Source organism: Uncinocarpus reesii, genomic scaffold, assembly GCF_000003515.1.
Source record: "Uncinocarpus reesii 1704 scaffold_3 genomic scaffold, whole genome shotgun sequence".
Classification (NCBI taxonomy): domain Eukaryota; kingdom Fungi; phylum Ascomycota; class Eurotiomycetes; order Onygenales; family Onygenaceae; genus Uncinocarpus; species Uncinocarpus reesii.
In genome coordinates, this window is record NW_003052498.1 from 48,505 (window position 1) to 76,503 (window position 27,999).

Consider the following 27,999-nt stretch of genomic DNA (forward strand, 5'->3'; position numbering starts at 1 on the left):
GACAGGTGAAGGGCGAGGTTAGATGGATAGATCACGGGTAGATTGGGGCGGCAGTGAATAGTTAATCAAAAGCAAAATCTGAGGATGCAGGCAGCGCATTGCCCGACTATCGCAGTGCGAGACGACAGGGACATCGTCCAGGAGATGCTGGTGACTCGAGCAGAAGAAAGAGAGACAGGAGGAGTTTCGAGGTTGAACAAAACCAACTGGATAAGCTCGACGCACTAACAAGTTGAACAACGACAGTGTTTAGACTGCCGAGATCTACTCAACTAGTTACGCCAACATCTAAAAAAGACATTCCCAGCTTGAAAATAATCATCTCTACAGATCAGGTCTATTCAGATTGCGAATCCACTATACTCAATTGTCTATTCAACATGGTCATCAGCAATACAAAACTCCAACTGGCGGAGCAACTGCATGGCTTTCTCGGGATCACGCTGGCTAGGATTGACCTGTACCAGGGCATGGACGAGCTGGCAAACCAAGGCTCTATATTCCGCAGAAGCTTCCAAGGACATATGGAACCGTAGAGCTTCCTCAATGATGGCAAGCTGCACGTTGTCATCACCAGCTGGGCTATGTCAGTTACCCAAATCCAGCTGATTTCTCACAAGGTCCCGTACCACAGTATTTTGAGAGAAGCTTTTCTTCAGCAAACAAATGTTCAGTGGTGAGGGCAAAAACAATCTAGACAGAGACGGGTTAATAAATATGATCCATTTAGGGCAGCGGGAGGATAGACATGCTAGACAGCCCAGACTCCAGAGGTCTGTCTTTTTACTGGCAGTTGAGGTATCCGGATTCCTCAGCTCAGGGGCACGAAAAGGCCCAGTGCCGAACATTCCATCCTTGGTGGGTGTATCAAATGCTTCAATACAGTCAGCAATGCCCGCCAAACTGACTAGATTCATCCACCGGACAGACCTTTCCCAAAATCAATGATATCCAGCAGCGACAGATCGTCTCTGTTTGTCTGGAGGGGAAATTGATGGAAGACAATATATTCTGGGAGATTGGCTGGGCGAGGCGGTGGTGGCCCAGGGACTTCCACAAGCTGGATGTATGATCTGTCATCCCATCGGAAGGTCTCGTGCAAGGCTTCAGGGTGCACTCCTAGAGCAATATTTGCATGGCTGATATCTATAAAGAAGTCAGTGACTAGGTAATTTAACGGATTCCCAGCCAAAGCATTCACTCACCACCATGGCAGATGCCCTGCTCATGCAGAGCAAGCACCTTTGTCAGGCGGGCACTGATGAGAGCGTAGATGGAAGTGATATTCCGGGGTGCAATCCTTTCTTGAAGGGTAGCTCCAAGCGGCAGTAGCCCAAGGCACAGAAACTGATCCTGAGTAGGTTGATGAGTGTGGAAGAAGGCCAGCTGCAGCCTCCCGAGCTGCTTCAGGATCCTCATTTCAGCGTTATCTCGTGTGCTGTGCTCTCGCCTCAGGACTTTCAAAGCCAGAAACCGGCCAGACTGCCTGTCCCATCGAGTCAGCAAGAGACAGATTCAGTGCAGCTAGACTACATAAACGCAAGCCTTACATTTCCCGACCCAGCCAGACAGTGGAATAGGATCCCCAGCCCAGCTTGCCAACGACCTTGAAAGAATGTGTCTGTCCTGGACAAAACAGATCGTCACCGGACAAGACATCATCAATGATGATGGGACACAGGCCGCCTTCCTCGTAGTCCCTCAGCCTCTCGGATTCAGCACCGTCAAACAGCGTTGTGGTCCAGCCGGGGCCGGGTGTGCGCTTCAGGCGCTTGACAGGATACTGGACTGGGGCCATCTCAGTCGATAATATCAAGGTGCACTTTCAAACAAGTGGTTTGTCCAAAAGGCAGAGCGAGTGCGTGTTGGAATTGCTTAAATGCATTGACTGGTGATTTGAGAAGAGAATCTGATTCCTCAATCAACGAGACACGGTCAAAGCCAGGGCCTCCAGCCACCAGAGCCCATATCATAATATTCGCAGTCCCTTGATTACAAGCTTTCCATATCAGCTCTAAAGTAGTTATTGAAAGTCTAGTGTAGTGTACTCGGGCCGCAACTCTATAGAAAGCACCGTCTAAATACTGACAGGAAACCAATACGGCCTCATCGTCTACAGAGTCTAATCCACATTCTTCAGACGTAGAGTAAGCCGCCTCTTCATCCAGGAACCGATCGAGTGCAGCCGCTGCACGTATCTGGATACACTCCCTCCTCCCCTGGCCGCTGCCACCTGGTGCCGCGAGCTCATCACGGAGAATAGGAACGCGCCTCCATGGCTGACGGCACAGATGCGCTCCGGCCCACTGCGCCAGACCCCAAGTCCCAGGAACTTTCCATTCACGGAGAGATAGGTCCCGATCAGCCTGTTGTGCTGCAGGCCGTCTTGCTCGCGGAGCAGCACACCGTAGGTCGGCTGCTTGACCTGGCGTTGCACAATGTAGCTGGTCTGGCCTGGCGTGAGAGCCGGCTGCCGGAGAGCTTCGAGCTTGTCTTTCCATTCCTCGAGAGAGGCTTCGTCTCCAAAAATGATTCCCGCCCCTTTCCCGCTTCGAATGGGCTTCAAAAGATAACCGTCCTTCAGGCCCGGCTCGCTTTCGCACTGGCGGATAAACGCTTCCATGGCGGGTGAGCCTGGGATAATGGTTTGTGCAATGCCATCTCGTAGAACTAGCGCCTGTTCCTCAGTCAGCACGCCGTGTCTGGCGACCAGGTCGTCTAACTCCTGTAATACTATCCCCAGCATCCTCTTGTCGTGGACAAGGAGTATCGTTCGCATATCGTTAAAGCAGCGCAGCGCGATTTGCCGTAGCATCTCCGGGGACAATGCTCGCAGCTCCCGCTGGTGCAGCTCCAAGGCCACCTGATGGACTTCCTCGAGAACCTCTGCGTTGTGGACAAATCTGGCTGCCCGGCGAGGCTTGCCGACGATGCTATCGCGGCCTGAGCTGGGCGGCTGGCTGTCCTCGTCCCTGGCGATGGCACACAGCTTGTAGCCAAACCTGGCATCCTGACTCGGCACCAACCGTAGCTCGTCTGGCGTAATGAATCTCGGGCGCATTCCAACCCGCCGCTCGACCTCGTGTGCGAAGAGATGGATATCGACTCCGTACTCCTCACCCTTTAGGAGGTGCAACGGGCGGCTCGTGTCGAACAAGCTGAGCAATCCCTCAATGACCTAGCTCTGTCAGCATCCTGTCGTCGACTGCACGCAGATGGCGGTCCCTCACTTGACCAGGCTCCAAGACGTTGAGCAGATGCTTCTGCGTCGCCCCCATGTCAGCTAGGCCCTGCTGGCCGGCTTCGCTCATGCAAAAGCCATTGAACGAGAAACGGGCATTGATCTCGCAGATGGCAAATCGCTCTGCTATCGACTCGCGACCCGCGGCGTGTGATGTCTCTTCAACGAGGAAATCGGGTCGCCAGGATCCGAGGCATTGTTTATACGGACGGATCCCATCTCGCCCTTCATTCTCCATCCACTAGACCTTGCGAGAATCCCGGGTCAGCGCTGTCATTCTCGCCAGGTGAATCGCACAGGAAGAAACAAAAAAAAAGGGCTAGTTACCTGTAGCAGATCCTCCTCCTGTGGCTCCAAAGGCATCCGGCGGGGAAAATCAGCGGCGGTATCACTCCACCATCGTTCGACGATATTGGTGACGGCGAGAGCCAGTGCTTCCTGCAGCGCTTGGATATTCTGATAATGCTGCGGGTGCACCAATATTGGATGTGGGCAGGCGGCGCGGTACGACTCCTTGGCCCACGATTCGCGAGGATACTGGCGCAGGAGAAGGGATTCCAGCTGTTCTTTTTCTTCTGCTCGAATGGACGATTCCGCACGGAGCGGCGGCACCACTCGCTCGCCGTCACTTTCCAGCAGGCATATCTGCTGGAGACTTGCTCGGCTGCTCTTCTCCGTCTGTACAGCGGTGGATGCTGCCATCATAGCGCTCTCAATAACTGCGTGCTCTTTTTTTCATACCCTCCAGCCTGACAGCGAGAATTTGTACCGAGTGCCTCTACCGTCCATGGTGCTAAAATGGCCGGGAGCCTCTGCCCGTCAGCTCAGCCGATCGCTTCATGCAGGCTTCGACTGATGTGCAGCGAGGCCACTAGGGGAGAACCGAATGCCGGGAGGCGTCCAACACGCTCCGTCACACGTCCAATGGTGCGCCAGAACGGCTGCTTCAGGGATTTTGGCGTTTGTTATACGATTGCAGATTGGCCTGGAGCCCAGCCAGATCGCCACCGCGGCTTCGTGCGCGCGTCCACTCCCTTCACAGCAACTTCGCCAGTCTCGCTGGGATTATCACGAAGCTCCTCTCCGCCATCGTCGTAGCGAACAAGTCCGCCTGGTGACATGGATCTACGCTGTATCCCATCGGATGCGACTGCTCAGATCTCACAAGGTCGCTCAAACCGGACTCGGAACTGCAGTCGCTCCATGCCTAAAAGAACTATCAGAATAGCAGGGCTACACGGAATCCTATCTGCAATCTGCGAATCCATTGCGCGAGACACCGTGCTACATCCGCTGTCGGGCTGGTTGGCCAGATATATCGTCAACCGCAGCATATCCAGCCGTGTGCAACGGCAGAGCAAAGAGTCAACGTCCTTGCGAACAGTTGTTGCAGCGATACGCCCCGTTTAGCAAACGCCGGGATTCCGGCTTCGATTGAAAGAGTAAACTACATGTTGCAATGCCACATATCCACTTCCGAATATTGGAGACAGCTGCCAGAAACTGAATATACATTATGCTTCTCAACCAAGAGAAGCTTGCCTGCCGCCAGAGAGATAGTAGCCTATGATCCAACGCCGTCAGCCCCATGCCGCCAATGTCCTTGATGGCTTTTTGAGCTTTCACTGCTCGTCATGGCGCGCCCCCGAAAAGATGTGAAGGGCTCTGGCACCCGCAAAAAACTTGCCGACCAACCCGGCATTCGAGTTGAAGGCTGCCAACTCACCACTGGCTTTCAGTCCGGGGCGCTCGGCTTCCCTAGCAGCGTATCCCGGCAGGCTGAATGCGCTCACAACGTAGTAATGCAGTGTTTTCAGCGTTCTAAATGGCGCTGAGACTGCATTTTTGGATTCCTCGGTGGAATTGGGAATCCAGATGGTCTGTGTATCTTTGGGGAACCCGTTAAAGTCGTTTGCAGTGACATGCGTGTACGCTTGGGGATCCGGTCAGCTGCCGCTTTTCGAGAGTGCAGGGGCAAACAGATACAAGACAACTTACCTCCCATTGACGGGAAATAGACCCAATCGCCAACCTTGGCCCGCCGCGGGAGCACGCAGCTGCTGTTTATCTTGTCAAAGCTGTCGCACGTCTGGCCCCAGAGGACATATGTATCCTCTGTGTCGTCACCCCGAACATACGGCGAGCCAGTGCAATCAAGCAATCGAGCCGGCGGTACTACCTGCTCGGTTATAGCGTTCAAAAAGTTGCGATATATACCGTCGTTAATATACACGTCACCAACGGGAAATGCTTCCCCTGGAGGGGGTTCATCACTTAAAGATGGGCGAGGCCGTGTCCCAATCACCCGGCACACCAGATGGAACGCTTCGTCTGGAAAGTAACGGCCCGGTTCAGCGACCCATCGCAGCTGGTTGTCCGCCCCGAAATGTTCCTGGATGCCTTCGTTTATAGCCCTTACTGCGTTGTCGAAATTGCCACGGGAAAATCCACCGCCGACATCGATTGTCCGTATGGGATGCCTTTTGTCCGCACCGAAGCTCTCGTTGTAGTCATAAACTTCTCGGCTGAGCGCAATTGCTCGCCGATATGCATCACAATCCGATGCGCTCGAGCCCACATGGAAGCAGAGGCCGACTACCGTCATGTTTAATTCTCTCGCCAATGTTAGTAGTCTCTTCGCTTGCGGTAACTGGACCCCGAATTTGTCGCAAAGGCGAACACGGGAAGTAGGGTCATCTGCCCAGAGGCGGAGGTACAGTTGCGCCGGGGGAAACAGCTTGACCAGCTTCCGCAGCTCGTCCTCGCTATCAAACATTGTCTGGACCACGCCATGCTCTTTGGCATATAGAATATGATCTTCGGACTTGATGGGCGCCGCGTAGAGAATCCGATCTGGCTTTACCCCAAGGTCAAGAATCCGTTTGATCTCTGACTGGGAAGCACAGTCGAACCCCGTTCCGTGCTTTGCAAGAATGCTCAACAGCCTTGGATTGTCGTTGCACTTGACGGCTACGCTTTTTGTCAGTCCATATGCATACGGCCCTGCGGTTTGGAGCCTCACCGTAAAAGGGTTGAACATGCCCGAACTTGCTTGCCCACATTCTCAGCTGGCTGTGGATGAATTCTTCATCAACAACATAGAATGACTCTTTATGTGAAGGGCCTGTCTGCAAATGTTTTCGGATCGCGGCATGGACAGTAGGGGGAATGGTGTGCATCCCATAGCCGGGCGGCACACCAGTTTCATGAACAGACGACATTGTGGATGTGAAGTTATATGCTAACTAGTTAACTAACCGGAGCAGAGACGGGGGATGGCTGTGTCTTTTTATCCAAGCTTTATATGCGAGATCTGAGATCTGCTCCCGCCCGACTATTCATTAGTTATTTGATCCGGTCTCCTTCCGTGATGACAGACTCAATTCTTTGCAGTAGCTTGGATCCGAATCCCAGGCCAGCCAACCCTGATCTACAGCCTGTTCAACATCGTTGACGAATTATCCATCGAGGGCCTTTGGGCAGGCTTGCAACGAATCGAACAGTCGCCAACGCCCTCATTTTGGGATCTTCGGCGATGACCGGGCTTTTTTTGAGTGAATATTCGCTTGTGGCTGATGCTAAGCAGCGTTAAAACGTTTAGCTCGACTGAGCGAGCAAAGTCAAGGCGGCTGAGCTGATGCTCGGCTTCATCCGGTTCGGCCCCTGATGGACAGCAAGTGGCTGTCGACGAGATGCCAGGGCCCTGCGGATTGGTTTGATCATCGTTCATGGCTGTGGCAAGCCAAACCATGATTGCCCACTCTCCAGTGCGATTTAAAATATCCGCAGTTAGCACCACCCCTTTGAAGAAGGGCTTCAAGGATTGCGAAGCTCTGCCCTCGTGTACCGAGCATTCCGTCAGAAGGACTGGCACGGTGACGGTGCAATAATGGATCCAGGTCTGAAGAACGAGCGATCGGAGGCTGCCTGCCTGAGGATCTCTCCAGTAACTACATATAGAATTGGTTCCAACCATCGCGAAGTTCCCGACTGAGAGGCTCGGATGCCCAAACGTCGTCATATATATTGGCCTGGGTTGGACCCAGAACAAGTGCTCGCTCTTTTCCCACTTTTCCCAGGGCTTCTGTCTTCAACACGCATTGCCATTGAGGCTTGCAAAAGCTAGAAGGGGTTCGAATTTGTGATACACTACAATGTGGCATACCCTGCGCAGGGTGTGTAAGCCAGGCCTGGGAGCTGTTGGGCGAGGCCGTCGTCTTTCATCATGTAAGTGTCGCACCAACCGTCACCCAACACAAAAAAGTGCGTACAAGAATGCTTATTCAAGAACCCAGGTCGTCATAACTCTACTATCGCCCAGCTGCGTGCACCCAGTCCTAGCTGCGCAGACGAGCGGGCGCATATCGATTCCGTCCACGAGCTGCTCGACGAAACGGGAGTTTTGAAGATCAAATTGGGTTTCGAGGACGACGAGAGCCGTTACATGCAACAGCTCATTCTGGGCCTGCACAAGCACCACGGACATGGCCTGCCCATTACGCACTCCGCGTCTCGGGGCTGGTTCTGGGACGTCCGCCCTCTCCCTGGCGCGCATCCAACGGCGGATAAGCCGGCTCGCTCAGAAACGGCACAGGACTTTCCATGGCATACGGATTGCAGCTACGAGCACCTTCCGCCCCGGTTCTTTGCTTTGCAGGTGCTGCAGCCCGATCGCTGCGGCGGAGGGACGTTGTCGATTCTCAGCATCGATATGCTTGTACGTCTACTGTCCCCGTCGACGAGGACGTCGCTGTCCAGGCCCGAATATCGCATCACAGTCCCTCCTGAATTCATCAAGAGTGACGAGCGGCACATCACCGCCGGCTTACTGGGAGAAGATCCTGGTAACGGGGCACCCGAGTTTCGATTTCGCGAAGAAATCCTTTGTCCCCTCACTGCCGGCGCGAAGATGGCGCTTCAGGAGCTTGGAGCAGTGCTGTCGAGCCCGCAGGCCAAGGCGGCGACACTGCACCTGACGCCCGAATTGCTTCCTCGAGGATCAGTGATCCTGATCAACAACAGGCGGTGGCTTCACGCCCGGAGCGAGGTCAGAGATCCACATCGCCACTTGCGTCGAGTGCGCTGGGATGCTCGACCATTCGTTGCGGGGGATTCGCGAGTTGTGTGAATGTGTTCGCAATACGAAGTATAAACTCCTCGCATTTGGCTAGTTAGCTTCTCCGGATGCAAGACTGAACCATCTCGATGATCGGCTCTCCGTCATCCTGCTGTAGTTCCACTGTAACTACGGAGTAGACGGGTCGAAATCCCAAGAGTAACTAATTGAGTTTTTTGAAAACAAATGGTTGAATGTCTGAGTCCGTCAATATCAAAATCCCGTCCAGCCACTCATCACAAACCGCAATCCCTGCCCTCGCAGCGTTGACGTGCAGATCCCCTTGCTGTCTCCCAAAAGCGAGAGACGGCGGCATGCGATCGGACATAATCGTTGGGAATCATGCAGGCCCTTGCCACGATTCTGCTTCTCCTCTTTCGATCGCGGATGGCTAGCTGGCAGACGCCAGGGTAAGCAGGGCGTCAATGAGCTGGTGGCGGCCCTTCTGCTGTCGGCTTGAGCCTTTTGACCTTCGCCAGCCACCAAAAAAAGAAAAGCAAGTCAAGCGAAAATCGTCAGGGCCAATCCCCCAGTCCCAACGACAAGCGGCGCAAGATGAGCAGCACAATGACTCGGCCCTCCCGTGATGATGCTCGCTTCAGGCGCATGTCTCTTGCCTGAGGTTATTATCAAATCGCCCAGAGCTGCTGCATGAACCAAGCACGAACTGAGGGGGGCATAATATATATGTACTCGGTAGAGTCGTGAATCGCGGACGCTTTGCACAAAAGCAACAAGTCCGGAGGATTGACCACGAGGGATTCTGTGTTCCCATCAACTGACAGAGGAGGGCATTTAAAATAAACGGCCGGAATGGCGTCCAGATTCTATTCCCTCGCTGATATCCTTGCGAGTGCCAGTGTCCATCCGTTCTACTCCGCTGCAGAGTACCCTTCGACACCGGAGGCTTTTGCTGAAACCCTTGCGGCGGCCAAACAACAAAATGCGCTGGACTTGAAGAGCTTTCCTCTTATGCGCAAGGAGCGTCTGTAGGTCGCCGGCGATTTATCTCGCTGCTCTATTGCCTCAATTCCATCTTATTTACACGTCGATTCGAATAGGTATCAGACCATCCAGCGGCTCTCGAGCGACACCAGCCCTCGCAATGGATATCGCCTGCAAGGATACATCAGCGTCACTGGCGGAGGCTCTGGCGGAGTTCCCATGATGTTTGTCACCGATTCCGCTGAGAACCGGCGGCATCGAAACGCAATCGGCGCGTTGGTCAAGGATTGTGGTTTGATTGAGCCAGGAGACTTAACTCTCTCAATGCATATCTCAGGCTCATTCTATCGGTATGCTGTCTTCCTATCGGGCCAGAGAAATGAAGCGGAAGCGCTGACTTGATGCCGTCTCGGACAGGGCTCTTGACCTGGTCACCGAGATCGTGGAGCAGGCGGGCGGAGGCGTTTTCTGCGCGGGCCACTACATGTCCCACGACGACGTTGTCCGGGCGGTTGTAAGCCATCGAATCAATGTCGTAGCCGGAGACGGGAGCCAGATGGTCCAGATCGCAGCCTATATCGCCTCCCTCCCGGCAGCGGAGCGAGAGGCCATCAAGATCACCAAGATCCTCTACACCTCCGAACCATTGATCCGCACGCAGAGAGCCTTCATCCGATCCATCCTGGGCCCTGTGACGATCTGCTCGATAATGGGCAGCTCTGAGGCCGGAGCATGGGCAGTGGCGAACTTGGACCTGACGGGCGACACGGAGGACGACCATACCGAGTTCATCTACGACACGCGTGCGATGCTGCTGGAGGTGCTGCCGCCGTCTGTGGAAGACACCGAGACGCCCGCCGATGAGACTGTGGGCGAAGTTCCCGAAGGCCAGCCGGGCATCATCGTGCAGACTTCCCTCCAGCGGCTGCGTCACCCGCTGGTGCGGTACGTATCTGGTGATCTCGGCTCCGTCCATCCACTGCCGCCCGCTGCCCTGGCGAAGATCCCGGCAGAGGAAGCGCAGCACATGAAGCTTCTGCGGTTGTACGGGCGTGACCGACGCTTCAGCTTCAAGTGGTTTGCGGAGTACTTCAGCTTCAGCAAGATCGAGGCGTTGATGCGCACGGAAGAGTACGGCATCTTGCAATGGCAGATTGTCCACAGCTACACCCCGGGCACCCCCGAGATCGCGATGGAAGTTCGCCTCTTCCGCCCTGATTCCGGCGCCGTCACACTGCTGTCGCGAGACGCCGTGGTCGAGAGGATCCAACGATTCTTCGGCTTCCTCCCCATCAATGCACACCTCCTCACCATCACGTTTGTGCAGAGCGACAAGGATTTTGAGCGTAGCAAGACCGGGAACAAGGTGATCAAGTTTGTTGACCGGACCAAGGCAAAGCCAGCCGAATGATAGTGCAACCTGATGCAGATGTTTTATAAATGGCTGGAGATTCTGGCTGTTGGCACTACTTCATATCATTCAGTATGTACCATTTGCAATTAACTACTAATGGGTAAAAGAAAATAGCAACTATTTTTGTTCCGTCCTCTCCTTCACTGCTTTCCTTCACGAATTAAGCAGATTCAAAAGTGTCCTCCTTGTACCCCCGGGAATCCCTTTGAACGCGAGTAGTAAAAAATTCAATCCGGATGTCCATGCAAGACGCTGAAAAGGCCTCTCCTCAAAAAAGGAACAAACAAGAGGTATTATTATTCGCCCCGAAGGAAAAACAACAGCGACGGAAAAGCAAGACTCCATCTCCCAGAACTCACTGCCGATGGCGACGTGCTTCAAAACGGTCGACGATTGAAAAACGTGGGCTTCAAGTCGAATAACCATTCATCTGAAAGTGTGTGTTCAAATCTCCATGTAGATTCTCCTTCCCATCATGATAGAAGTCCGGAAGAAAACGAAATCGTCCCAAATGATATCGATAACCTTTAGGTCAACCCCATCGAAGATGGAAAGAGAATATCTGTTTCCCGCCCTGTTCCGTAGGTCGGTTGGAAATTCAAAAACGCCGCTATGCAATGCAAAAAAACCCGTCTATTAACCACCGTCGTTTCGCCGTGCGTCAAGGAGGGACGTTCTTAGTGCCAAGTAAACGCTCGAAGCCCATATCACAAAGCTCAACACCAAGATTTTTCCCACCCAGTTTTTTCGAGGCGAAGAATGAAGCAGAGGCAAAACGGACACTCTCTGAAAGTCGCGTAGAATCGAAGAATTGGGAGCCGACGGATTGGAAGACCCGAATCGTGAAGAAAAGCAGCCATAACAAACTGAGACAAAAACGAAAATCACGGAAAAACGAAAAGCAAAACGCAAGAGATCTATGTAAAAAAGCGCAGATCGATGCAGCTCGGGCAAACATTAGACGGCATGAAAATCGTAAGAAGCACTTTTTCGGGGAAAACGAAAAGCATTAATGCGTGCCCGCTCGAATTCGCTCGAGCCAGCTCCTCTTTCAGCGGCAGAACGACATAAGGGGTATCTGAATTAAGCGGTCGCAGAAAGAGGAAAAACAACGCTATCTATGATGTTCATGCAATCTGGATCGAACAAGCCCAACGACCACAATGCAAGGAAGGCCCGAAAGCAAAGATCGGACTGCATCGAACAGCGCATCTAAACCATAACTGAAATCAATGTAGAAAGCGCACGAAATGAGTTAAAACACCGATTAGAAAAGAAATTCGTCGCAAATCATGACCAAACCGTTCGGACGCAAGAAATCGAGCCTCAGTCTGATCCGTCCAATTATGTCGAGAAAGCTCGCCGATAAGAGAAAGACCCAACCAAGAACTCCCGCGGTCATGTTAAGAGACACAGTAATTTACCACCAAGATGATGGACCGGTAGGGCCGGATGGGTTGCCGTAGCTGCCGCCTCCATAGCTGCCGCCGCCGCCGCTGTATCCACCACCGTATGATGGAGCGCCGCCAAAGCTACCGCCGCTGCTATAGTTGTTGGTACCACCGCCATAACTGCCACCATAGGAAGGAGCACTGCCCATCGATGGTGGGGCACCACCACCCATGCGTCGCATATCCCGAGTGTTTGAGCCACGGCCTCGGCCTCCACCACGACCGCCGCCACGACCGCCATACCCACTGCCCTCACGAGCGATGTTCTCCAAGAACGCCGGGACCTCTTGATGGGCTTCCTTGAGCAATTCGATCAAGTCACGGACGACACCTCGGTTGCCACGGTTAAAGAAAGCGGTGGACAGGCCGGTGTTACCTGCACGACCGGTACGACCGATACGATGCACGTAATCGTCAATATCGGTTGGCAGATCGTAGTTGACGACATGGGTAACGTTGGGGATATCGAGGCCACGAGCAGCCACTGCAGTCGCAACCAGAATGGGGCAGCGAGCATTTCGGAAATATTCAAGAGCACGCTCACGCTCACGTTGAGTGCGGTCACCGTGGATGGCAGTGGCGGGAAAGTTTTGGTTGATAAGGAACTCGGAAAGCGAATCGGCCATGCGTTTGGTTTCGACGAAAATCAGCGTCAGGCCGGTTCCATGGGTGTGAAGAATGTCGAGAAGGACGGAACGCTTGTCGTTATCCTCGACGTACTCAACTTTTTGGGTAATGTTCTCCGAAGTGGAGCCAACACGACCAACGGACAAGAAGACATAGTCCTTCAAAAAGTCACGGGCGAGCATCTGGATGTCGCGAGGGAATGTGGCAGAGAACATGAGTGTTTGACGGCCATTGACAGGTGGCATATCTTCCCCCTCAACGATACGGCGAATCTGTGGCTCGAAACCCATGTCCAACATGCGATCAGCTTCATCGAGGACGAGGTATTTGATATTGCAGAGGGAAATGCGTCCACGCTCAATTAGATCCACGAGACGCCCAGGAGTGGCAACGAGCAGGTCACAGCCGCGTTCAATCTGGCGAAGCTGGGATCCAATGTCCGCGCCACCGTAGACGACACATGGGCGAACCCAGGAGCGGTAAGCAAACTTGCGGGCTTCGTCGTAGATCTGAGAGACCAACTCACGGGTTGGGGCCAAGATCAAAGAAGTGGGGTACGCCTTTCGCTGGCGGCCATAGCTGAACTGGTTGGCATTCTGGGTTGGGACGGCAGAAGGACCATTCTTGAAAGCTTGGGACAGGATTGGGAACAGGAAACCACCGGTCTTTCCGGAGCCGGTCTGAGCACAGGCCATCAGATCGCGACCACCCATGACGATCGGAATGGAGTATTTTTGCACCGGAGTTGGGGTTTTGTAGCTGGCAAGCTTGATGTTCGATATCAAATGGTCGTCCAAGGGTGGGTTTGTGAATGTTGTCACTGGCTCTGGAACGTCGTGACCGGAGGCCTCAACAGGGATATCATCGTAGTTGGCAAAATTGATGCCAGTGTGCTGTTTGGTTGGGTCGTTGGGGACACCGAAGAGTTCACGCTCGAGGCGGGCATTGGCAGGGCCGGGAACGTGTTTTCCATCGCGCCACTGACCGTCACCAGATCCGCGAGCGGCACCAGCACTAGGAGCGCTGCCAGCACCACCGTAGTTCTGGCCGCCACGAGGACCAGGATGGCCGTATGCATTTGGGTCGAAGCGAGGTGCGCTGCCAGCATTCCAGCCAGGAGCACCGTTCACATTAGCTCCACGCGGGGCCCAGTTGTTGGGAGCACCACTGTCACCACAGGGTTAGAGACTACAAAACACAATGGATATGTGGGGGGGATGAGGACGCGAGAAATACGTACTTTGCAGCAAAGGAACCAGAGGGCATGGGAGCACGAGCTTGCGGCGCGGGACCATCCATGGGGACGGGACCGCGTTGCTGCTGGCCACGGAGATGGGGAGGGATATAGGGAGCCCGTCCAGTGGCGTGGTTTGGAGCATGCTGAGAGTCCTCAAGGGAGAGGCCGGCCATTTTCAGAGATTCAGCCATGATTACTATTGATTCTAAAGGAGAATAAACGGGTTAGCAGGAGCGGAGTGAAGGAAGAAAACGAGGGCGCAGGGTTCCACGCACCAAGAGACAAGGGGATTGATTGCAAGGATGTTGCTTCGTCGCTTGGTTGGCGAAAGCTTCAGACTCGTAAAGACCGATCTGAAGAAAAAGGAAGACGAGAAAAGAGTGTCAGAAACAAACGGCTGGTGTCAGTTTCAAAAGGAAGACTCTTCACTCGACTGTGCGGTGGCGATGTGCTGGAATGAAAAGAGAGATAGAAAAATAGAAGACGACTGTATCTCTCTCTCGATCTAAGGTCTAGTTTTGCAACAATAGGGGTGTGAAGATAAGAGAAAAGAAGGCAAAAGAAGAACACTCAAGGTAGAAGATGGGATGCGAGGAGGAGGAAGCGGATGGGTTGACGTTGAGAAGAAGAAGAAGAAGAAGAAGAAGGAAAGCGAAAAAGACGAAAATTGCACACGCTAGGCCGGCTCGGGCTTAGCGCGGCTGAGGTCAGCAAGGCTCAGTCTAGCTTTTCTCAAGCAGGGAACCAGAGGTCGCGGGTACCGCCATCCTCACTGTCGTCTGGCAGGAATCACAAGTACCAGATACTTGATTTCGCCTTTGATAGAGATTTCCCCGAGGCAAACACAGCAAACCAGGTTTTGCCTCTTCGTTCCGCCACCAAATCGAGTTTTGCAGCGGCGATATTCTGGCTGCAGTTCGGATGATTGCAGCTCTCAATTCATATCCAATTCATCATTGGCTAGTTCAATTAGATAGTTAATAAATATCCAAAAAAAAAAAAAAAAAAAAAAAAAAGGTAAAATAATCCAGCGCTCAGACCCGCACGCGCATCCCCCGGAAAGCGCCTGTAGATTCAGATTCAGATGGATCCGGCCGTGGATCCAGTTCCCGCACCGCCCGCCAGCATCGCGTCCATCCACAGTGCCTGCCCGCCCATGTCGCACACGCTGTCCATCCACATCACTTGCCCCAGCGCCTCCTTCACCTCCTCCCACGTGCCCGGCCCCGCCGTCGCCAGCGCTGCCGCCAGCTTGCCCACAAACCACTCCCGGTCCGGGGTGCCCTTGGCCGCCATTCCCGCCAGCACCAGCGCCCACAGGAGCATCTCGCGCCCCGGGCGCCAGCTGGCAAACGGGTCGGGTTCCGTCTCCGTCTCCATCAGCGCCATCCGCGCCATCGACGCAATCCGCTTGAACGGCCGGTTCGCCGCTGGGAGCGGGAAGATCACCAGCATGCTGTAGATCATGGCCGCCAGCCGGCACATCTCGTAGGTCTTGTGCGCGTCGAAGAATGCTTCGTGGTATTCGTACACCGACCGCAATGAGACCAGATTGTATTGGATCCAGTTGCGCCGGTCGGCGATGACCGCCAGTTCCAGCTCGGGGAGGAGGCCCTGCGAGTAGACATTGATCACGTTGTTGTAGTCTCGCATGCATTGAAGGATCTCGCTGATGTCCGCGGGCAACCCGGCCGTGGCGATCGGGTCCGGCTGGCCCTCTATCATGGCCGGGTTCAGCAGCGTCGGCCAATGGGGCGTTCGACCCTCTGCCGTCTCCTCGAATATGGGCACAAACGGCAGCCGTGGCTTGACGAGGTATTTCGTGGAGAGCATCACTCCGGACCTACAACAAGCATCATCAGCCCACATGCCCCCACATCGAACCCCAGTAGAGAAAATGTGCCTACGTGGATAACGTTTCCGCCAAACCCGGCATCTTCATCTGCGACAACCCCCCTCGCATCTCAATCAGCGCAAGAAGCCCTTTAATGTGGTGGTCGTTGAGCGAGAGCCCCCCGTACACGTCGAGCCATTGAAGATTTCGGAGCGGTGCCTTGGGCCATGGGTCGGACACGGTCCACCCGGAGTAGTCGATCCGGTTGAATGCCATACACAGCACCGCCAGAATGACTTCGTCCGAGCAAGCCTGCGACGGCTTCTGCATCATCTGATTCAGCTGCTTGATCGTTTCGGTCTCGCACACAATCTGCTCGAGTTTCTCCTCCTTCGTCTGCGGGCTGAAATGTGCGCCCTCGAGCCGCTTTCGTGTCTGCATGTGTCCTGCTGCGCCATATAAAAACGCTGTAAACAGAGGCGGGTTCTTCATGGCCCGTGGTAGCCAATTCTCAGCTGCATCCTCCCGATCCCATTTTTGATTTGAGGCGCCGAGCACAAGGCCTGGCCAAAGCTCCGAAACAGCTATTTGAGTAGGGTTTTAGTTAGCAACAATAGAAAGGCCGGCCCAAACATCACTAACCATATCGCATCAATTTACTAATTGCCGACTCGCCCAGCATCGACGGATATATGTGGCCCGGGTCCGCCAGCCAACTTGTCAGCTGGTTGAACGGTCCATCGACGAGATCATAACTGTTTCCAAGCGCCATATTGGCCGAAAGAATGTTCCCCGGGTGACGTTCCTGTCGATATAGAACGGGCGATAGCGATGCGTCGGCTGTATAGGGAGAGGGTTTAACTTCATTGAAATCTTCAACCTTGGTGGGAGGCTCTTCTGATTCCCTCGCAAGCGAGCTTGACGACGAGCCTGACTCCAGCTCCGCCGGGCCTGTAGGAGGGGGCGGCAAGGACCAAGATGGTTCATGGGTGGATGGCTTCGGGATGGCGGGAGCAGAGAGAGCAGGTTCAGAGTCCCTGGCGGATGGCTTTCTGGAGCCGCCTTTTTCCGACCGCCCAGCTCGATGTTGACGCCAGATGTACTTGCTCGCATGCGAGCGGATGACGGTTCGGTTGTGCGACTTTTGCACCTCCGACGTGGGATTGACGCTGACAAAGTGAAACACGTCTTGCTGCTGCTTGGACGAAGGCGGATGACCGTCTGCAGGGCCGTCAGAGGCCGTGGTTGCCGGCGCAGCCGAAGCCCTCACTTTTCGACTTTTGGGAGGCATCGCTGAGATGCCCTCGGCAGGAACGCGTATCAACTCTTCAGACCACGAACCTGGGGGGGTTAAAGGTGGCAAGAGAGGACGCTTCACGTAGAATTTCGGTCCCGATGTATGTATAGTAGTGATTCCCTTTGAGAAGAACAGACGGAATTGAAGGCGTCGAGGGCCCTACCGACAGCCAAAGACGGCCATGATCCAGCCAGACAGGTGATATGATTCCACCGTTGGGAAACGGCTTCTTTCTCCTCTCTTTTTTTGTTTTCTTTTCTTTTCCTCACTCTGCTTTCTTTTTTCGCCCCCTCTCCTCGTCAAAGCCAAACGGCAGGGAGGTATTTTAAGCTACCCACGCACACAACCAGCTGCTGAGCTTGTCGCTGCCGCACGGCCACCTGGACAGAAAAGCCACATCAAACGGCCCAACCAGGAGGGTGGGCTTCTTGCTAAGATCTTGGTGGCCGACGATAGAGTTGACGGGGAACGAAGAGACTTCCTGGCCCTTTGACGGGGAAGCAGCGGACAAGGTTGGATGGGAAACTCTTTCTGGTGCTTTTTCGCCTTCAGAGAGCCCAGAAACCAGCAGATTGCATGATCTGGAGTTGTCTGTCAAGGCGGCCCTCGCGAGCTTCCCTTGAGAGGCCGGTAGGTCGTCCAAGCGACAGCGATCGAGCATCCGTGTCTTGCTGTGCCTCCAACGGGGATGTGCATCTGGTCGAGAAACAAGCAAATACGCCAAGGGCGGCAAAACTGGCCTGGACTCAAAGCCCCATCGACGGCGCAGAGGGCGATCGACGACGGCCTCATCGCATGGACTGGAGATCGGTTGAGAGCAAAAGTCATACGGCCATTGCCATTGCCACTGCATGCTGGGGATTTCCAGATCCAGCGGGAAGCTTTCACATCCGCGCTCCGGCCCTCGAGCATCTGGTGGTTGTGAGCCGCTGTGGTTGCCGGATGCTGGATGCGGACTGCAGCTCCATCGTTAGCGGTCAACAATTCTGATCAGTATCATCTTAAATACCGCACGGGCCCGTGTGAGCAAGCGTAGCACTGCAGGGCCACGTCTGTGTGGGAGAAGCCTCTTTTTTTTTTCTTCTGCAATCATCACAGCGAGATCTGGTCTCAATCTCAGCTCCGTTTTATCCCGACAAGTGCAGACAGACACTGCTTTCATTGTTCACCTGCGACTAAGCCTACAAGGCTCTTTTTCTTCTATGCAAAACACACTGATGAAGGCGAAGAAGAAAAACAAAAAAAGGCATTGCAATATGTGCATGTGTGCATGTGTGCATTGGCATTATGGTTCAACTAGTTCTTAGTTATCCCTATTTACAAGGCCATGATTCCCGCGCAGATCTGTCGCAGAGCACCAATGGCAGCCTCAACCCCTCCTGTGGCCTCAGAGGACGCCGTACCACCCAGGTTCCTGGCCAGCCTATGCGCGGCGGCGGCGAGGGATGCAAGCAGATGGCTGAGGAGCGGCAGTCGTGGTATCGGTGGGAACGCGGGTATCGACTGGGGGGATGCTGATGGGCACACCGGCCTTGGAGCATTGGTCCACAACAATGTTGGAGACGGCTAGACGTCGATGGTTAGAGCACATCTCTCTCCACGAAACGGCACCCCGCCGGCGGGGGATGGACTTACAGATGCGGGCCTCAAGGTCTGGGCAGGACTTCTCAACGCAAGGGGTGATCTTGCCGGGAAGTTCGGGCTTGGAGCAGTGGCACTTGAAGTCGGTCAATTTGCTGCAGCCATCGTTGCCGAGAGCATCAACGAAGCAGAGAAGCTAGAGATCCTGTCAGATGAGATTGTCCTATAGTCTCTCAACGAGGCGCTGGGCAACCTACAGCGCAAGGCGGGATGTCTGGGAGCTGAGCGCTGGCAAGGCCGGCAGCGGCGAAGGCAAAGAGGGCGTGAGAGAACTTCATCTTGATGGGCAGGCGTTCGAGCTGTCTATTGACCGGTGCAGAAGAATCCGAATTCAAAGAGCAATCTGTGAGACTTGAGGTGGACAGAGCAGAGACAAAAAGACAGAAAATCCGGGGAACCAAGTGGATTTTATATATTTCGCACGCCCGCTTGCATGTCTCACTGCACCCTGGAGCGGCCAGCGAGAACCTGATGGCATCCCCCTAGCTGCTGCTTGGGCCAACTCGAACCCAGCCCTGACGGCATTTCCTCGCCATCTCTTGCTAGTTTCGAGGAAACAGTGGTAGTCTATCGACATCAAGCACGCGGGGGTGGAGCAAACAGGGGAAAAGGGGGAAACGAAACCTTTCACATGCGCTGGGAGCCGAGGACACAGCGACAGTTATCACCACATGGGGCTCCCAGTCCGCGATAACTAACTAGCTGGCTAAATCGTAGCGCGAACACACCTCGCCGAGACGCTGTGAGTTGCCGGGCTATCGTGGTACGGGCATTGTCAGGCAATGCAGCTGTCAACCAGCGAGCGAGTGAAGGATCTGTCATCTCGACATCGTGTAGTCTTCTCGTCTGATTGACACCTTCGCGATCCATTGAGGTTGAAACCCCCGCCTCAGTTCCCCAGATGTCCTTAGTCGTAGCCATAGTTAGCCAATACTAAGTGGAATCAAATGGCGCTGCGATCTCCACCAGAAACGTTCGAGATGCCGCTAGTCAGGTCCCTGCAAGTAAATAATCAATGAACTAGTTTTGTGTTTTGTAGTTATCCCTGTTTCTCTCCACACAGATTCCCAGTCCTCCATGCCAGCTGCGGAGAGACCCTGTTGGACTTCTCCATCAGTGCATCACCGCCAGACAAGACGCGCGCAGGGTGTGATGCTGCGCTGGAGCGCGAATTGATCACCGGCTGGCTTCCGAGAACCCTTCTGTCTTCCAACTTCCCCCGCTGTTATCGTGCGCTGGCGGCCTTGATTGCTGTCTTCAACCCCTTGTGCATATGCACCGTGCTGCCCCGGAGTCGTCTTGTCGGATCCATGTGACGGGCAGACGTTGAAATAGGCCCCCTGGCCGTAGGAAGGCAGATCTCGAGATACAACATCGCCGGAATCGAGAAATAACTAATTACTGCGCTGGTGGAGTGTGTCACATGGAAAACCCACTGGCTCCAGAAATGCGCCCAAGATGCCGAATTAGACGAACTACTGTATGCTGACTGCTTTTGCTCTTATTTAGCTAGTTATACCGGCTGAGGATTATAGTCGCAGGATACTCTGTCGAGTTTTCGTAGTCGAGTTACTGCGCATGGGTTTGGCCGGAGAGAGCATTCTGGGCCAGCGTTCACGACAACAAACAGACCGATTAACTATCTGACTACATTTTCGATTACAGGCTCGGGCGGCAGATCAGCAGACAACACTGCACGGGATTGGGTTCATTCTCGGACTCAGCAGCAATCGAGAGCCAATGTCGTCAGTCCCTCCAGCTTTGAGCAATTCCTGGCATCCCGGACCGCCCGCCTGTGCCCTTCAAACGTTCGCGATGTTCGTCCTGGTTCCCAGCATGTTGGTCTTTGTTAGAGGGTTTCCGACTCTAGTCACAACCGTCGTGGAATCCTCAGCATCCGCCCTGGATAAGGCTATGTTACGGTGCACAAAATGCTACCCGCCGTTCCTGCGCGACGGAAGTTCATCATGCTGTTGGCGGTGGGTGGTGCAGTAACAAAGATTCTACGTTTCAGACGGGTGGCATCGCTAAACCGACCCATGTCCGTATATCAAAGCGTCGGAAGCGAGAGCCCGTCGGGTGAATCTTCAGGGTCCGTGGAGTCATGAAGTCAATATCTTGCAACAGATTGATATGCTTTCAGCAAGGCCTTCGACTGGCACTTCGAATTCTCACGTGCTCGAATAATAACAAAAGTCTTAAATCTGGAGGTTCATGCGTGTCAAGGCTGCCCGGATTCAAGCGGGTTGATGGCTCTATCACCCGCAGAGTGCTCAACGTGGCAGAGGTTCGTGGGACGGGGAGGTTCCAATGGATCTTTTTAAGGGATGGGTGTTTCGATTGCATCACACATTCCTACTGCCAGCTTCACAGCGACGATATTCGGGGCCAACACCTTGTCCCTTGTTTCTGGTCTCAGCCCGAACAAACCCAGGCCCAAGGGCCCTCGTGCCACCATACGTTTCATTGCACTGATAGCAATTGAGAGCCACGGGCACAAGCCGGGACAATGGACAAATGATGTAATCATAGGTATATTCTTTGATTTCCATATACATACAGAGAGTCTACTTCCAGCCTGGTCTCACCCCCCGGTAACCCTCATCCCAGGACTTTAGTCCGACACCGCATTAGACAAAGGATTCTCTATTGTCGCTTCGCAGGATCATACATCGGGGATTCAAAATATGTGCGAAATCGACCACGGCGGCCTTTTGAGACATGCAAGCAATCAGCAAATCCTAGTGAGCAAGGCAGGATGCAGAAGGGAGTCAAGCTTTAGCAAGCTTTTGGGAATTGCCGTATCTAAAGTTCTTTCTCACTACCTTCCGGTTCCATTTGGATTTCTCCGCTTTTGGCGATCTTGATGTCTTCCGCTGGTTTGTCACCCACTCCTTTGGCTACGTTCTGGATGGCGTCGACGATATCGTAGCCTTCGAGGACTTCACCGAAAACGACGTGGCGGCCATCCAGCCAGCTGGTAGGAAGATTAGATACTTTGACAGGCCTAAGCTACCTCCACGGAAGAGCACATACCTCGTAACCGCGGTGGTGATGAAGAATTGGGATCCGTTCGTATCGGGGCCTGCGTTAGCCATGCCTATACGCAGCATCATGCACGGATTAGTCGCGTTTGCTCGTGACATCCCGTCAAAGCTACAACACCAAGACACTCACTCAAGAGACCCTTCTTGGTGTGGCGGAGCTTGAAATTCTCATCGGGGAATTTTGAGCCGTAGATGGATTTTCCGCCCGTGCCTAATCGCGATAAATTAGTCCCTGCTCTGTGCGCAAACTCAGGTCAATCTCTCGCCCCGTACCGTCATGGTTGGTGAAGTCACCGCCCTGAATCATAAAGTCTTTAATGACACGATGGAAGGTAGAGCCCTCATAGCCAAAGCCCTTCTCGCCAGTGGCCAAAGCACTGATTATAATGAGCATCCTAGACGTTTATATCGGAGGATACCATGCCCTCACCGGAAGTTCTCTGTGGTCTGCTCAGGCAAATTAGCATAGAAGCCTTGCGGGTTACTACATCGGATGTGAATCAGGCGAGGCTAACCTTTGGAACGGTCTTGCCATAGAGACCCATAACGATTTTTCCTAATGGTTTATCCCCATGCTGAATTTCAAAATAGACCTGTATATATGGCAGAAGTCATGAGCACTAGGATACGCGATTGCTGGGGGCTTGCTGTGTTTACCTTGTTGGTGATCTTTGGGCCCTTAGCCTCCGCCCTCGAGAGGAATAGGAAGAAAGCAAAGAGAACAAATGAGCCCAGCGCCACGAGACGCTTCATGTTAGCCATGGTTTCGCAGATGTAGACTATCGGTTCAGATAATCAATGGAGAATGGTGTCTGCAGTCGAGAGACAAGAGACAGAAGGCCAGCTTTCACCTCAAACACATCGGAAGAATTATTTCCCCGACTGGACCTTGAATTGGCTGACCAACTCCCTCCTCGCACAGCTTCCAGTCACAGTCTGAGCGTATTCCCTCCGACGACTGGATTCAATCCAATCTAATCACCGTCAAGATGGTATGTCGTGGCGTGCAATGTCTCTAGAGCAGGTTTAATCGCTTACCCGCTTGCAGGTTTTCATTCTGGGCGTCAGTTTCTCTGAGCGTCAGCTCGTCTCGGTACGCGAATTTTCTCCCTCCAATCCACCAGCCGTCAACGCCAGTCCCTAACCCGATCTTGTAGAAATCCCTTCAATCATTTTTCGGAATCGGGCCCTCTGTCTGCGCCCGCCTTATGGCCCGCCATTATGTCCACCCAACCGCAAAAATCGGTGACCTAGCCAACAAGCAAGTCCTCGACATCACCGCTGCCCTCTCCAAAATGAAAATCGAGAACGATCTGCGCCGGGAGATACTGGATAATATCCGACTTTTGAAAGATACAGGGACCTACCGAGGGAAACGGCATGCAATGGGCTTACCCGTGAGAGGACAGAATACCAGATCTCAGGTCAGTTTTACGCGATCGCTGGAGTGGCCCCCTTGCTCTCTTCCGTGGATGGGTTTGGCTGATAAAGTGTCTAGATCCGAACGGCCTACAAGCTCAACAGAGTCGACCGGAGATTGTAGGGGTGGTGAATTCGCTGTGTACTATTTCGTGTTTCTATTTTAGCTGGGATTTGATGCATCATGACGGCGTTTGAAGTTTGGACATGTATAACTAGATGTATAAAGTGGCTATTTGAGATGGAAAACGCTTCTGGAAAGAGAAAAAGATTTTCTATTTTGGTTTTGAATTCCACAATTAACCCAATGAATCCCAAGGGCTGCTTGTCCTAGGCAGCTTTGGGCACAACTCCCTCTCCCCGATTTATCTGGACGACCTTATCCTCACCAACGCTCACAATCCCGACTTTTTTATCCCAGCACACATCAAACACCTTCACTCCGTCTCCTCCTACGCGCTTGCCCTCTCCTACGCTGTTTCTCGAAATCGAATATATGCTCTCACCCACGACGCCATCCGTGTCCGTTTTCGTGGAACGAATATCCCAAATCCTGCACGTCCCATCATGGCTTCCACTTAACAGCCCGTACGTGCTATCTGGGTCTCTAGCAAGGCATACAACCGCATTCGAATGTCCGCGTAGCGTCATCGCCGAGACGGTTGTGGCTGAAGCACGAGGGTCGATCAACGTGACATGTCTAGCCGCAGAACCTGCTGCAAGGAGGGTATGTTCGGGAAGATGTTCGACGCATAGTAGAGAGTGAGACGTGGTGCGGGTGTCAACAAGAGTAGCTGTCACAAGATCCCATGTACGAAGGGAGTGGTCCCAGGAGGTCGAGTATCCCACCGTAGAATCTTTGGCGTCGAAGATTGCAGCGGAAACGGGCGCCGTGTGGGCTTTGAGCATGGATAGCGGCCCCCGTTGAGGTGTGCTCACAGATGAATTCAGTTTCCGCCGCTTAGAGCTTCTCGCTGAGTTCGTGGGGAGCATATTGGGGGGCGCCGCGGGTGATTCAGATTTTCTTGTCGACCAGAGTCCAACGGTGTGATCGGCAGATGCTGATAGAATTCGGTTTCCATGAACAGAGATCGAGTCCACGCTGCCCTTGTGGCCGTAATATTCGATCTGAGGGGTAATTCCCTTCTCCTGATCCGAGTATTTCCATAGCCTCACAGTCCGGTCCATTCCTGAAGATGCAATCTGGTTCGGCGACAAGAGTCGCACGCTCTTGATTGCGCCACTATGCCCTCCATCTCTTGCCGATGGAGATGTGTGGATAATTTCCGACGACATGTTCCACACCCGCAACAACCCATCATAACTCGCGGATATGATCCTCTCATCACCTGGCGCACCACTGAGAACATCCACAGAACTCACCCAGTCATCGTGAAGAAACGACGCAACATGCAACGGCGGGATAAGCGCACGCACGTACTCAACATCAAGGGTGGTTTCGGCGGAGATGCCGTTGGCAGTGAGAAACTCATCAATCGACGTGCGAAGATATGTGCCGTTGATGAGGAATTCGAGCGGTACTGGTTTTTCGCTCCCGAGGAGGTCGTTAACGAGAGTTGATAGAGCGTATCTTCGTAGGCCTAAAATGATACTGGGTCAGCAATCTTTTCGCCCTGGGGGTCATTTGCTCTCGTTGCGCGACACCATACCTGTCGGAACAAGAATCGGGCCCGTTGACTCGGGAAGCGCAAGGTCAGCATCTCTCGTGGTGAACCGGAGCCTAACTTGCGTTTGCGCAGGCTGCGGCTGCACTGCCGAAGTCGAAGTCTCCATCGTTCCGATCAATGGCTTTCCTTGCCTGTTTACCAGCTGGGAGACCGTGTTTTGCGCAGAAAAATTGCTGGCAAGTTTTTGTAGTTACGGTGGCCGAAGCGGCAACATGTGCAGTTCCGCGCCGTGGCCTTGAAGAGCAGCTTTTGACTATCGTTACAGGAGAAAGAGAAGTATTGAGCTTTCGATACTTCTAGGGTACATTTGAAGCCCGCCGTATCTCTGCAATCGCCCGCTTCCTATGATCCGAGTCTGCAAACAGCGCTTTGATCAAGTCAACCAGTTCCTCCGCATCAAACTCCAGTTTCAATTCCCCTTCAGTCCACAGATACTTGATATCAGCCAGAGAGCCTTCTAGGATATTTATCAAATATTGGAATTTCAACCAATTCGGAACATACATCGCCGTCATTGGCATCGCCTCTGGCTGGTTGGCGGCATTGGCGTCTGTGCTAGGTTCGGGAAGGAATAGTTCTTCCAATTTCGATAGAGAGCTACAGAATTCGGCTAAGCATCGCGACTCAGCATCGGAGATGTCGCTCAAATCCTCGATGTCTAGTATCAGCTTGTTAATAGCAGCTGACATGAGGGCCCCGATCGACTGTAGAAGCGCAGAGCGAGACAATATCGGATGCCATTCTTTATAGACGTCGGTTACTCTGTCCACCGCGGCCGCCATTGCATTCTTGCATTCTCCGAGAAACGGCTCCTGCGAGCAATTCGAAAACCCCTGACAGCCATCCAGCAAATCGGTTAAAACTGTACGTTGTGACTGAAGCTCTTTCCCATATGCTGCTTTGCCAAACTTCTCGATCGATTCCGCATCCGAGCTTAGCTTCGGGAGACTCCTCGTTTCAGAGAGCGAACGTAGCTGCTCGGCAAAATACATACAGTCGTTGTAAAGACGTATTTGACCGACAGTAAACTTGTGCGAGTAGAATAATGGGGCTGTTGCCTTGAACATGGCAACAACGAGTGTTGGCAGCGCAAGCAGAGCTGGTCGCGAGGACGCGAGATTGAGATGTGCCCTTTGGAACGCGTTAGCATGGTTCTCAATAATGATAACAAGCTGATAGGGTGCAAACCCAAACTTTGCCAAGTTCTCCGCGTCCGAGATCTGAGCAGAGATTATTGCCAAAATACAGTCCGGCAAATCTGTAATGGCATATGAGTCTTTCAGAATCACTTCTCTTCGGGATTCCTCTCGGGCGCTGCCGTGCCCACTTGTTTGCGGACGTGACTTGGCTATTTCCTGGAGTTGACCAACCGCTGGAGGATTATCATTCTCGTCACCCCAATCCCACGACTCGTCGGTTTCTTCTACGTCTTCATCTCCAGCGTCTGTTTTGCCACTTTCAAGTTGCGGTATGTCTTTGTTTGATGGTTTTTCCGGGGTACTTTCTTCTTCGTTATCACTCCATTCAGCGTTCCAATCATCCTCAATAATGTGTTCTCCAGGTATGGCACTGCCCTCTGATATACATTCCTTCTCTATCCTTTCTACCTTTCGTATGTGGCCACTGCTGCGGGAGATAGCTAGTCGCACGTCGTTCAGCGCTTTGCAGCGCCGCTGGGTAAGCCAGAGGCGGGGGACTTGCTCAATCCAAACGTTCAGCTCTTCCAAACCGCACCAGCCTTGGCTCTCGAGCCCTGAAATGAACTGACGAAGTTGACCGATTGTCTCCTGGAACCCGTCTAGTAAGGAAAGGTCGCTAGGGACTGAGGGTGTTAACCACTTTGCTATTAGCGGTGAAGCGATTGTGCCTGCGAGAGTAACAAGTAGCCGGTCAACGACGACGTCGGGAAAGTACTCCTTGAAGTAAGAGAATGCAGATAATACACTATTCAAAAGATCCGTAATCGGCGGTTTCGATGATAGTTGTTTTAGTCTCAAGCAATCCTTATCAATGGAGAATATTCGCCCTTGCGATACTGCTGGGGGGGAGATGACAGGTTTGATGATATGATTAATTAAATCCTGTTCGAAAGACTGAAAGACGCTGTCTGATATCTGTAACCTGGAGAGCCCAGCAAGCATATCTGCGAAACGACCTACTTTCTGGGTAAGTTAAATGAAAAGCACCCAGCACATTTAAGCCTACCGGAATCGTTACTTGTGACTGTTGGTTCACTTGAAGTCGCATCTATCCTTATCAAGGAGTCCCACTCTGCTCGAAGGGCGTTGGCAATACCAGTGCGTAGTTCTGTCGCTTTAGTGGATAGCAACTTGACAACATTGGTATTTTCAGGTAACTTGGTCCCGGAGAGGGATCCTTGGACTTCCTGGACGAGTTCAATGGCCCTGATCCAGTGACCGCTGTCGAGTGCTAACCGGGCCTCGCCTGCTTTCTCGTCAATCACGCGTGCGGCCTCCAGTGTCTGTAGCAGAGCTCCATTAAACGCAATTTCACCATGTAGCCCGTCAACTGCTGATTGTGCATCGGCCACTCGATCACGAAGCTCTCGCCCTTTTTCGTGTAAAGCGACGATTTCTCTCGCCGCCAGCCTGGAGTGTTCTATATCTAGATGCAACTGCTTTGCTTGGGTAATCCAATCGTCTATGCTGGTGGCAGTTTCACGGCTGAGGGTGGATATTTCATTCTGCGTGACAGGAGACTGTTAGCTTCCTCGAACCACGGATCATCTTGTCTAACGCACCTCGACTGCTTTCTTGGCCTTTGCTATCTCCTGCAGCTCTGTTGGGATAATTTCCAAGGGGAAGTCGGCAGAAACCAGGCGTTCCGAGTCTGGGAACCGCCCATCGGTCACGAAGTCTAGAAGCGCTTGACATGCTGCCTCGTTGGACGGAGCAGAAGCCATTGCGGGTAGTCGCTCAATTCATTTCGCTGGCAGCTAACGGCGGAATCCTTTGCTTGGAGAAATGCCGATTTGGCGCTCCAGTCGCGGCGCTTGATGCTGTTGACAGTGGTTGATTCTAT

General features: G+C 53.2%; 12 protein-coding genes across 12 annotated transcripts; 3 read left to right on the plus strand and 9 right to left on the minus strand.

Moving 5' to 3' along the window:
- Positions 1 to 913: 913 nt before the first annotated feature.
- UREG_04754 (uncharacterized protein) lies at positions 914 to 1,419 on the minus strand (the record flags this gene model as incomplete). Its single annotated transcript, XM_002584019.1, has 2 exons — positions 914 to 1,146; positions 1,206 to 1,419. The coding sequence occupies 2 exons, from the start codon at positions 1,417 to 1,419 to the stop codon at positions 914 to 916; spliced, it is 447 nt and encodes a 148-aa protein (XP_002584065.1).
- Positions 1,420 to 2,122: 703 nt separating this feature from the next.
- On the minus strand, positions 2,123 to 3,479 carry UREG_04755 (uncharacterized protein; the record flags this gene model as incomplete). Its single annotated transcript, XM_002584020.1, has 2 exons — positions 2,123 to 3,178; positions 3,231 to 3,479. The coding sequence occupies 2 exons, from the start codon at positions 3,477 to 3,479 to the stop codon at positions 2,123 to 2,125; spliced, it is 1,305 nt and encodes a 434-aa protein (XP_002584066.1).
- A 1,384-nt stretch (positions 3,480 to 4,863) lies between these two features.
- Positions 4,864 to 6,462, minus strand: UREG_04756 (uncharacterized protein; the record flags this gene model as incomplete). The annotated part of the gene is made up of 3 exons (XM_002584021.1): positions 4,864 to 5,174; positions 5,240 to 6,211; positions 6,264 to 6,462. 3 exons carry the CDS (start codon positions 6,460 to 6,462, stop codon positions 4,864 to 4,866), a joined length of 1,482 nt encoding a protein of 493 aa, XP_002584067.1.
- Positions 6,463 to 7,395: 933 nt separating this feature from the next.
- Positions 7,396 to 8,369, plus strand: UREG_04757 (uncharacterized protein; the record flags this gene model as incomplete). Its single annotated transcript, XM_002584022.1, has 2 exons — positions 7,396 to 7,468; positions 7,537 to 8,369. 2 exons carry the CDS (start codon positions 7,396 to 7,398, stop codon positions 8,367 to 8,369), a joined length of 906 nt encoding a protein of 301 aa, XP_002584068.1.
- An 801-nt stretch (positions 8,370 to 9,170) lies between these two features.
- Positions 9,171 to 10,713, plus strand: UREG_04758 (uncharacterized protein; the record flags this gene model as incomplete). The annotated part of the gene is made up of 3 exons (XM_002584023.1): positions 9,171 to 9,346; positions 9,419 to 9,652; positions 9,720 to 10,713. The coding sequence occupies 3 exons, from the start codon at positions 9,171 to 9,173 to the stop codon at positions 10,711 to 10,713; spliced, it is 1,404 nt and encodes a 467-aa protein (XP_002584069.1).
- Positions 10,714 to 12,136: 1,423 nt separating this feature from the next.
- On the minus strand, positions 12,137 to 14,222 carry UREG_04759 (ATP-dependent RNA helicase ded1; the record flags this gene model as incomplete). Its single annotated transcript, XM_002584024.1, has 2 exons — positions 12,137 to 13,961; positions 14,035 to 14,222. 2 exons carry the CDS (start codon positions 14,220 to 14,222, stop codon positions 12,137 to 12,139), a joined length of 2,013 nt encoding a protein of 670 aa, XP_002584070.1.
- Positions 14,223 to 15,111: 889 nt separating this feature from the next.
- On the minus strand, positions 15,112 to 17,156 carry UREG_04760 (uncharacterized protein; the record flags this gene model as incomplete). Its single annotated transcript, XM_002584025.1, has 3 exons — positions 15,112 to 15,874; positions 15,939 to 16,449; positions 16,526 to 17,156. 3 exons carry the CDS (start codon positions 17,154 to 17,156, stop codon positions 15,112 to 15,114), a joined length of 1,905 nt encoding a protein of 634 aa, XP_002584071.1.
- A 1,429-nt stretch (positions 17,157 to 18,585) lies between these two features.
- UREG_04761 (uncharacterized protein) lies at positions 18,586 to 19,081 on the minus strand (the record flags this gene model as incomplete). Its single annotated transcript, XM_002584026.1, has 3 exons — positions 18,586 to 18,728; positions 18,798 to 18,939; positions 19,001 to 19,081. 3 exons carry the CDS (start codon positions 19,079 to 19,081, stop codon positions 18,586 to 18,588), a joined length of 366 nt encoding a protein of 121 aa, XP_002584072.1.
- Positions 19,082 to 20,250: 1,169 nt separating this feature from the next.
- Positions 20,251 to 20,886, plus strand: UREG_04762 (uncharacterized protein; the record flags this gene model as incomplete). The annotated part of the gene is made up of 3 exons (XM_002584027.1): positions 20,251 to 20,283; positions 20,339 to 20,641; positions 20,674 to 20,886. 3 exons carry the CDS (start codon positions 20,251 to 20,253, stop codon positions 20,884 to 20,886), a joined length of 549 nt encoding a protein of 182 aa, XP_002584073.1.
- A 563-nt stretch (positions 20,887 to 21,449) lies between these two features.
- On the minus strand, positions 21,450 to 22,612 carry UREG_04763 (peptidyl-prolyl cis-trans isomerase 6; the record flags this gene model as incomplete). The annotated part of the gene is made up of 8 exons (XM_002584028.1): positions 21,450 to 21,514; positions 21,626 to 21,780; positions 21,840 to 21,903; positions 21,981 to 22,061; positions 22,124 to 22,227; positions 22,281 to 22,297; positions 22,366 to 22,443; positions 22,508 to 22,612. 8 exons carry the CDS (start codon positions 22,610 to 22,612, stop codon positions 21,450 to 21,452), a joined length of 669 nt encoding a protein of 222 aa, XP_002584074.1.
- Positions 22,613 to 23,599: 987 nt separating this feature from the next.
- Positions 23,600 to 24,565, minus strand: UREG_04764 (uncharacterized protein; the record flags this gene model as incomplete). The annotated part of the gene is made up of 1 exon (XM_002584029.1): positions 23,600 to 24,565. The coding sequence occupies one exon, from the start codon at positions 24,563 to 24,565 to the stop codon at positions 23,600 to 23,602; it is 966 nt and encodes a 321-aa protein (XP_002584075.1).
- A 688-nt stretch (positions 24,566 to 25,253) lies between these two features.
- UREG_04765 (uncharacterized protein) lies at positions 25,254 to 27,880 on the minus strand (the record flags this gene model as incomplete). The annotated part of the gene is made up of 3 exons (XM_002584030.1): positions 25,254 to 27,112; positions 27,163 to 27,661; positions 27,719 to 27,880. 3 exons carry the CDS (start codon positions 27,878 to 27,880, stop codon positions 25,254 to 25,256), a joined length of 2,520 nt encoding a protein of 839 aa, XP_002584076.1.
- Positions 27,881 to 27,999: the final 119 nt, after the last annotated feature.